A 10,691-nucleotide genomic window follows, 5' to 3' on the forward strand; every position below is an offset into this window, starting at 1 on the left:
ACAAACACGCTATATGCATAAATACACCAGATGCGTATAACGTAGGACTAAATAAGCACCTACATTTTATTGCATTCCACATTGTATAGTTGTATGTTAGGGCAGTAGTATAAATTTAGTATCAAAGAATATTGCAGATACACAAGTTGTATGTTCCAAAAAGGTTGATAGAACCGAAGTACAATGAGTTCTTTGGGCGATATTGAGTCAAAAATGTTATGACTGTTATATTTTACGTATTATCCCTTAACTAAATTAACATTGTCTTTCAATTTCTTACTTTAATTTAAGGGGTCATTTGTAAAACACTCTAATCATAACTACAAAATGATGGCCTACCTAAGAGCAAAATGTAATTGAACATTTTTGACTCAAAATCACCCAAGAACACAATGTACTTCGGTTCTACCACCCTTTATGCAACATCCTGTGCACGATAACTCCCTCTAAATCAGTTCTACATGAATCTACGCATTTATTAGATAGTAACACTTGTAACAACTGGATAATTTGTTTTGGGCAAAGGTTAAAATCTTACCGAAATAAATAAAGAAAAACACACAAGCAACTACCCAGTAAATGTCAGAAACATCGCGTTTTTCCACTAGTTACATAAAATACTTTAGGTTGTTTTGAAGTAGCGTTACATAAACCCGCCTTCGCAATAATTCCGAAATCCGGTATATGATACAACGTCCAGTATGTATTTTTTTCGTGACATTAAAATTACGGATAATTTTCCAAATGTAATTTAAAGTAAAAGGGAGTTTTAAATGTTACATATAAGAGTAAGGCCCCGTTTGGAATCATATTTCAATGGGGAAATTTTTAAACGCTTTGCAACTTTGCTCCCGCGCAGATTAATCTTATTTGCGAATTCTCCCGCGCTGTAAACAGCTAGAATATGAAAGAAACAAAATGAATAAAGAGGTATAATGAGAAAGCGGTGCTTGGGAATTAATTGTGTAATGTCTAAAGCGCTTTGAGCTTTACATACATCAAGATCAAGAGCGCGCCATTAATTGCGGGGCTTCCCGCCAACTAGCCCATCATAGAGCAACCTTAGTGTAAGTAACTATAAGACGGTTACGTTCATATTCAAGCATCTATTAGCAGAGATATGCCCGGCGTGAGTTTTGTTCTCTATAACAATTCCTATCGTTACTTCTTCCCATCTTCTCCGATGCAGAATATATTAGAAAGGATAAGGACTATTGCGCGGGAAATTACTTTTATATGTAGAGTTGCCACGTGCCACCAGGGGGAGACTGTTTCGCTGCCACAAAGAACCCTTAATGTTAGCCACTCCGGCAAGAAGGCGCTTTCAAACATCCTCACGATGGGTCGTGACCTTTTAAGATATATTTTCTTTTTCTTCTAAAGAAGAAGCTAGCGCTTTCAAAGAACTAGAACTGGAATGAGGTGGGAGAGAGATGCGCGTTACAACCGTTCATAGATTGTGCTACAAGGGAAGAAACTGAACATTGAACACAATCAAATGTTCACTTGAATTAACTCCTGTTAATCCAATAGAGGCTCATCAAGAATCGAAGATGATGTCGGTTCTGGGACTGCAGCCCGTAGAAAATACATTGTACCAGAACCGGCATTTTGTTTCTACTATCGTTCGCGTTTCCAATTGAAATATACCCAAAATTTCCCTCTAAAGATTTAAAAAGAAAAATGGGTGCAGGATCGAGAACGGGTGTAAAAATTGAATGTATAACACTGGTTTTTCAGGTGGAAAAAATCGTGAGGGAAAGTTGTATAGGGATAACCTACCGTGCCTATATTTTTATCCCCAAAAACCCGGCTTTAATATACACCCCCGACGTTTTTTTAACGCTATATTTATTTCTTTGATAGTACGCCAGTTTAGACGCCTGTAATTTACAGAGAAAGCCGCTATTATACGGGTTTACCTTTTATGCTTTGTAGATTAAATTATTTCCAAAGATGCTTACTACGAAACGAAAAAGCAGGATTTGAAATATCCATGGAAACGTGACCTTGAACGCTTCTCCACGAATCATCGCTCGGGTTTTACCATATAACCCTCCTTTTTTCACGTTACTTCTTGTCTTCTTTTCATCATAGTTATACCATTCTCAGTCCTTTTTTAGATTCTACGTTGATCCTGTCTCTTGAAGAAGAAAGAAAGAAAAAAAAACCGTTTTTCTAATGTAAATTAAATTTGAAATTGTATAACCATAGATATGAACTCTGTGTTACGTTAAAGGTGCTCGCTTAAGATAATCTTCTTTAAAATCTGGCGTGTTTCACTTTGATCTATTCAATGTTAGCAACGATTAAGTTGTTGGGTATATATATAAACCGCAGCCTAGATTTTGAAGATAATGCAATATTATTTTGGTAAAGGTTAATTCACTATGCGCTGGAAAAGAACGGAATTACCGAAATGAATAAGAAATTTAAAGTAATTCATTCTTAAATGATGTGGCTTATGGCCTGGACGCGCCACCGTATCTTGTTCTAAAACAAGTTGCGTACGCTGCTTTCGGTTTTCTGAAAAGTCTAGTCCCATGAAACGCCAAATTTATAAAGCTTACCATTTATTCTATTTGAAAAACAGTCATTTAAGATTTACATATTCTTGATACTGCATGTTCTTTGAGGTGATTGTTTTTAAACTAAAAACAACGTCTATTTAAAAATAACAAGTAATCAGAGAGATTGAAGCGAGAGGCGTAGAAGATTGTGTATCATAAATATATAAGAGCATTCTTGTGGTGAATTTCCTATTGGCTGTATTACGTCGTCTGCTTCAAAAGCGAAATTATTGCGGAATTAGAATGATATTGAAAGATTAGTTATGATATGATATTTTTAGCCACATCGTTTGATGTACATCTAACGATGGGGGTATTAGTTTGGCTTGGTCTCAAGAAGAAGTATCTTTCGTCTTTTTAAAGGGAGAGTGAAAACAGGGATTGGTGAAGAGAGAGAATTATGATTTGTCTATAACAGTGCACTGGGAATGTACTCTGCACATATTAATGAACGCCCTTAGAGTGAAAGGGGATAAATTGTGTTAAGGTGATATTTTTCCTTCATTGGTGATTTTAAAGGAAAAGGATTATCATAAGTTTATCACGCCTCATTTAACTCGCGTATTTTATTTAACGCGTTTAAAAAACTATCTTGACAGCTTGTTACGCAGATTATATCAGCAGACGGTAATAAAAAAGTTCTTCAAGTGATTAATAGGTGTCGCCACCCGTATTTGATAAAGATTCATGCTCGACAAAAAGTGTATCGCGAAACGTCGATCTCGAGATCCCACGTTGTGACTCTAGGTTATTCTTTTTCAATGGGAAGCTAACCCTAAAAAGGGTGGTTTTTCGTTTAATATTACAATGGTAACTGGAACATAAGGATTCCTTGTGTCGCCTCTATACATTTTGGGACTATTATTTTTTTCAATTATATTACTGCTATTTGCGGTGAAAAATCGTAATTTATTTTATCGCCTCCGTACAGTTACTCCTATTACGATATTTTGTATCGTTTTTTCACCGCAAATAGAAGTAAAATTACTGAAAAAATATTAGTTCCAAAAAGTATAGAGGCGACACAAGGAATCCTTATATTCCAGATTCCATTGTAATATTAAACTAAAAGTCACCCTTTTTAGGGTTAGCTTTGAAAAAGCATTACATTTTTCCGGTTTTTTAAGGGAAGCGTTTCTGAAAAACAGGTCGAATTTTAATCTCAAAAAAGTAGTTCAGGTAAATAATTACAGTTAATAGACGTTTTATATCATTTACAGCCAATGCGTAAGTTATTTTAGTTATTAATATAGCCTTTCCCAGGTCCGTAAATAAGCACAGGACACTGGACATTGCCCAATAAAATGATAGCTTGACTGCAGATCCGACACTATTTTTGCACACTCCAGTTGACAATGTCCTATAAATTTCCCAATCAAACGTGAATCACTGGAGTCATGTCCTATAAGAATTATTTTTTTTTAACTCCGGCCCTGACTATGGCGCTGGAATTGGACACAACCCCTCCTCTTCAATTAATCTCACGTCAAAAACTTGAAAGTGCCGCCAATTACTATAGCCCACTCGATCAAGCTGCACGAGCTATAGAGTATAGAAGAAAGGAGCTTGAAGGTGGGCTCTTTTTTCGTCAATCACAGCACAAACCCAATGAAAACCATCATAAAAATCTATTAAAATGTGAAACATGGTAGTTTAACTACTTTAATGACAGAACTGAACGCACTAAATGGTGCTTGATCTTGAAATTTAATGAAAATCAACCTAATTTGCATATTTTTAACATGGCGATTCAAGATCAGGTCTTTTTTGGTGTATAACCCGAGTCACCATTGTAAATAAAACAGAGCAACGATTACAGTATACTTTCTCCATGGGTCAAAATACACCAATATGTGTCGTCTGCTTTTAACGCCACGCGTGTCACCGTAAGGAAGGAAAAACCCACGAAGAAAGAGGGAACATGTTGGTTTAACTACTTTAATGACAGAACTGAACGCACTAAAAGGTGCTTCATCTTGAAATCTAATGAAAATCAACCTAATTTGTATATTTTTAACATGGAAATTCAAGATCAGGTCTTTTTGGTGTATAACCGGAGTCACCATTGTAAATAAAACAGAACAACAATTACAGTATACTTCCTCCATGGTTCAAATGACACCAATATGTGTCGTCTGCTTTTAACGCCTAAGGAAGGAAATACCCGTGAAGGAGGTAACGCCCTAGCCAAAATACCCTGGAATTGGTAAATTATTAAGGTTTTTATTATAATTTATAATCGTATTATAAGTAGAAAGGTACGCTAATTAATTAACATTAAAATCAGGCGTTGAAAGTCTTTGAAAAACGTTGCTATCATATTAAGTTGCCAGTCAGACCATTACTTAGGTATCACCAAGGCCTAAGTTAAGGGGGGCGCGTGGACGTGATTATGAGGTTTTTGATTTTGCCTTGAAGTTTAAATTGATAGTTTGCTATTAAATTGGGTAAGCCTTTGATGAGTTTTATTGGCAATTTGTAGAGGTAATGAAACTATCTCGCTAATTTTGAAACTATTTCGATTTCGAGCATTTGAAATGGTTTCAAATGTTTGCTTTAATCTTTACGGCATAGTTGCGGTTAGGGCCAATTTCTTCTTGGGTTAAATCCTGTTTGTTGGACATTTTAATAATTGAATAATTTTGGACCTTAGAGACGGCAAATGCTCTTCTTTTTTGTCAGTTTATATCTGAGACTTATTTATTTTTAATTTTTCAACATCACTTGGTTGCCGCTTGTCTCTTCAAACTTTATTATTGCGACTAACAGACAGTCCTGGGCATTGATACTTGAATTATTTTGTTACATTGAATAGGTAGTTTCCCATTGAAGAGGGATAACTTTAGCATTATTGTTTTCTCTTTGGTTAACGCCGTAAATATTTCAACTTTGAGACTATTTTTGCAAAATTTCTCCCAGTATTTCAGATTGCTAATCATGTCATTAATATACATGAACTCCTGCCACCCTTTCAATGGGAAACACTATTATCGAGTGTTATTTAGAACGTTAGACCAGACCCTTTTTAGTTAGCTACTATAATTTCTTTCTCCACAATGGGACGATACTCTTATGATTGGGTTTTGATGGACTAAAATTTAGAAATATTTCCTGGTTTTGGACCAGCCATTGTTGCTTGGTACAGCGTTGATTCTTAATTTCAAATCAATTTAGATTTCAGCACCCATATGAATTGAACAGATTTATATTTCGTTATTATCTGATACCAAATGAGCAATTTGCGTTGATGCTGGAAGGAATTTTTTTGTTTAGTTTGGATTGTTAGCTTCCCAAAAAGCGAGGATAGCTTTTTGATCACAGATTGGGTGAATGCTGTAAATATTTTAGCTTTGCAACAATTATTTGGCAAAATAATAATATTAATTAGATCATTAACCCCTAAAATTCTTGGTCCATTTAAGATGATAATAATTTTAATTTGTATTAATTGTTTGAATTGAACAGATTTTATTTTAGCTATCATCCGTTTCCAAAGGAGCAATTTATGTTGGATTCTAGAATAAATAACTTATTTGGCAAATAGCATGCAATATGAATCAAGTCAATGTTCAGGTCTACACTTTGATTTTATCCGTTGAAAGGGAATCTCACTAGGAAAACTATTTAGACAGCGTGTGAAGCGTTTTAGGCACTTAATGCGTAGCAATAATTAAATCTTATTATTATAAATATATTACCCCTATGTAATTATCAGGGTACTTAGTTTATTATTCTATTTATTTTTAGAAGGGAAGCGCTTGCTTGTTCTTTTTAGGGATTTGTTTTGCGCCAGGACATAAATAAAATGATTATGGAATAGGTGAAAACTGGTCCTAGCCCTCCCTTTTAAGAATAATGAACGTAATTAGAATTTTAAGGTGAGATTCCCTTTGGGGTATTTAGGTATCTAGTTTATGGTTTTAATTATAAATATTTTTACGGAAAAGCGTTTGGCAACTCGTTGAGGGAGTTTGTAGGATCTAAATAAATTTCTGATTTATGTTTAAGGTAGAAGGTTGCTTATGCGCTTTGTCCTTTAAAAATAAACACGATTTTAAGTGGATTTAAGGCAAGGCAAGGCTTAGTTTTTTAGGTATTATTTTACTTTCCCATACTAAGGTATTTAGTTTAATGTTACGCATGTGCCTTTTATGCCAATAATGGTAATTTGTCTTATGCCTGAACATTTTATGTTACATCATGCAAGAATACTCAAGTGGATTTTCATATTAAGGTAATTAATTTAAAGTTTTGCATGTGCAATTTATTCTAAATAATAAGAATTTCTCTTGCGCAGGAACTTTCTCTCGAGTGGAGGACTGCAATCATCGAGTGGAGGACTTCAATCATCGAGTGGACTTTCATTGGAAATCCCATGCTAAGGACGAAATATCCTGGTTTTGGGGGCTCCACAGCGGGCTTTAGTTTAAATTTAATAATTCCCGAGTAGAACAGGAATTTGTTAAATTTAAATTAGGCTCGCAAGGCTTACGTGGGGGGTGGTTGAGTAAGTATAGCTTAAAGTTTCGATACTAAGGAAGGAACAAAAAAAACAATCGATTTACTTATAATCATTTTTTTTGACCTTTTTCTGCATATTTTTATCATTTTTTTAGTTAATTTTTAATAAATATTCAATTTTTTTTTAATAATTATTTATAATGATTTGGTCTTTTTTATTAAGGAAAAAGCTTAAAAAGGGTCCTAAAAAACCCCCCCTAAGTCCAGAGTCTAAAAAATTGAAACCAAGTCTAGTATCGAAAGAAATTAAGTAAAACAAAGAACGAGGTTTAAGGCAAAATTTATTCAATAAGAAACAAAAAATTCCGAACAAAAAATATTAAAGAGTTTTGTAAGTTAAAGTTTGAACGCAAAAAAAATAAAAAATATTAAAGAGTTTTGTAAGTTAAAGTTTGAACGCAAAAAAATTATAGTGACAAATAAAATTTGCAAGCAAAAAAATTAAGTTAGGTGGTTACATGAAAAAATTGCAAGTAAAAAAGATGTATTTTGTGTCTTCTAGCTTCGATGATTTCCTCCATATCTTTAAGTCATCGCTGAGAGAAAGTGCAAGTCCAGAAGACATCATGTAACGTGAATCCAACGAAGTATGTCATCAGGAATGATACATAGCGAGTCCAAAACAGCTTCATGTTGCGTGAATAGGAACAAAGGATGCCATCTGGAAGGATATGTCTCGGAATGACCAGCGAAAGAAAAATCCAAGAAAACCATCCACATCTATAAATTAAAACATCAATAACACATATTAAACTGTTGCCTACTAACAGAGTAATCTCGTAGATTTAAATAATTTAAGAAAAGCGAGTCCTTAATTAAAAAAACCGGGTACTTTATTTATAGACCGAGACGAACTACACCAGCTAATTGCCACCCTAAACTAAAGAAAGAGTTGACTACCGTGAATTCCACCCCGAATTAAATAAATACTCTCGCTAGCTAATTCCCAAAATTGTATAGAAAATAGGTTTAAGAAAATCGGCCCTTTATTTAAAATTAAATTATGTAACTTAATAATGGAAATAATTTAAAACATCCCCTAAACTAATTTCAGAAAACTTGCCATTTATTTTAAATTACGCAGCTTAATAATGAAATTAATTTAAAATATCCCCGAAATTAATTTTAAGAAAAGCTGACATTTATATAAACTAAATTGCTTGCCCCTTTTAATAGAATAATAATTTAAAATATCTTCTTTTAGGAAACCTGCTTTTTATTTAAAACTATTCCCACAGATAGAATCCATAAACAAAAACTTGAGTTGAAATTGGACAAGGCTGAACTTAGGCTTAGGGCAAACGTCCACGTGTCTTAAAACTATCTCTGCGGGACTTGATTTTCGAAAATCTGTCGCTTTTACTCTAAATTAATTAATAATAGCCCCTATACTAATTTTAGGAAAACCTTCCGTTTATTTTAAAACTATTCCCACAGACAGTATCCGTAAAATAACTATCTAGTTTAATAAGACACGGCTCAATTTATGCTTACGGTCCTCGTGTTTTAAAATTTTCTCTTGGGGGGGGGACCTGATTTCCGAAAATCTAACGCGTTATCTCTAAATTAATTACGTACCCACCAGCTGAGGGAGAAAGGTTTTCTCAAGCGACTTTCCTGACGGCTTCCAGGCAACCAATGAACCGGCTGACCCGTAATGATCAACTGAGCAAGAAAGGTTTTTCCAAGCGACTTTCCTCGAACGCTTCCAGGCAACGAATGAACCGGCTGATGCGTAACTTCCAACTAAGTAAATTTCCAACGTCGGGGGGCGCTAAAATCTCCTATGCGCGGACTCGGCTGCGCACTATCCCGGGCACGAAATCCAAATAGCTGAACACTGCTAGGCCTATATGAATGAACGCTAGCCCTATGTGAATGAACGCTAGACCTAAATGAATGAACGCGAGACCTAACTGAATGGACAATCATTACCTATTACCATTAACATCTGTCGTGACGTCACACGTAAATTACCTCGGTGACGTCATTAGTCATGTGATCTGACGTCATAGGTCACGTGATTTGACGTCATAGGTCACGTGATCTGACGTCATAGGTCACGTGATTTGACGTCATTGGTCACGTGATTTGACGCCATAGATCGCGTGATCTGACGTCATAGGTCACGTGGTATGACGTCGTAGGTCGCGTGATCTGACGTCATAGGTCACGTGGTATGACGTCGTAGGTCACGTGATCTGACGTCATGGGTCACGTGATTTGACGTCATAGGTCACGTGATCTGACGTCTTAGGCCACGTGATTTGACGTCATAGGCCACGTGATTTGACGTCATAGGCCACGTGATTTGACGTCATAGGTCGCGTGATTTGACGTCATAGGCCGCGTGATTTGACGTCATAGGTCGCGTGATTTGACGTCATAGGTCGCTTGATTTGACGTCATAGGTCACGTGATTTGACGTCATAGGTCACGTGATTTGACGTCATAGGTCTTGTGATTTGACGCCATAGATCACGTGGTATGACGTCGTAGGTCGCGTGATCTGACGTCATAGGTCACGTGGTATGACGTCGTAGGTCACGTGATCTGACGTCATAGGTCGCGTGATCTGCCGTCATAGGTAACGTGATCTGACGTCATAGGTCGCGTGATCTGCCGTCATAGGTAACGTGATCTGACGTATATTTCGCGTGATCAGACGTCATAGGTCACGTGACCGTTTTTGACCGTTCACTATCATTCATACACTTTTATGTATCCAACACTAGCTAAAGTAAATACTATAAGCATTAGTTTGTGCTATGTCACGCTTCAGTCCAATGCACTTGGAATAAAATCATTCATTTAAACTTTGATTCTGTATTCATAATTTACATTCGATAGTCATTTATTCTGACTGTTTATTAAGAGTGTGTCATGTAAACATATTCGATTCATCGCTCTATTATGTTGAGAAAGCACTTTAATCATACTCTAATTGAGAGGTTATGAATCAAGTTTCTATGCCTTAGCACTAACTATAATAAGAAAGCTTACAACTAAAAATAAATAAGCTTACAACTAAAAATAAGTAAATATACTTATAAATATTAATGCAATATTTTATTTCGAAATATATAACATTTTATACACTCGGATTTATTAAAAATTAATGATTAAAATATTTTTTGAAATGTGTAATCATTCATTATGACTTTGATACTGTATGCAAAATTTCATTGGTTAAAGTCATTTATTCTGTTTATTAAGAGTGTGTCATGTCAACACATATTCGACTCACTTGTACCGTTATGGACTTTTCATATAGTGGATCTTGTACTTCAAGTAGAGTAGCAAAGGCACCCGGTGGGACTATAATAGTAAGTTTAAGCATCGCATTTAATTGTACTAGTAAGATTAAGCATTGTAAAATTCTTTTAATGGGCATGTACCGGTATTTCGTTTTAGCACTGTTAAAGAATGCGCATCGTGGGGTACTCACTCACGTTTTCCGTTCGTGTCACACTATTATAATTATATCAGAAGTAAAAAAATTGAAGTTATAATTTTAAAACAGTTAAAGGTAGCGCATCGAGGGACTCTTGACTCAAATTTTCTGTACGCCTGTTAAGTACGGTACGATGTAGCTACTAT

At 35.3% G+C, this 10,691-nt stretch overlaps 1 protein-coding gene across 1 annotated transcript; it reads right to left on the reverse strand.

Annotated features, from left to right (window-relative positions):
• Positions 1–7,395: 7,395 nt before the first annotated feature.
• On the reverse strand, positions 7,396–9,945 carry LOC149623621 (uncharacterized). Its single transcript, XM_089853298.1, has 3 exons — positions 9,933–9,945; positions 8,674–8,837; positions 7,396–7,811 (listed from the first exon to the last, which is right to left on the reverse strand). Exons 1-3 carry the CDS (start codon positions 9,943–9,945, stop codon positions 7,656–7,658), a joined length of 333 nt encoding a protein of 110 aa, XP_089709424.1. The 3' UTR covers positions 7,396–7,655.
• Positions 9,946–10,691: the final 746 nt, after the last annotated feature.

The sequence above is a fragment of the Phalangium opilio genome, unplaced genomic scaffold (genome assembly GCF_054372755.1).
Source record: "Phalangium opilio isolate 3A_F unplaced genomic scaffold, DU_Popi_V2 ptg000113l_1, whole genome shotgun sequence".
In the NCBI taxonomy this organism is placed as follows: Eukaryota; Metazoa; Arthropoda; class Arachnida; order Opiliones; family Phalangiidae; genus Phalangium; species Phalangium opilio.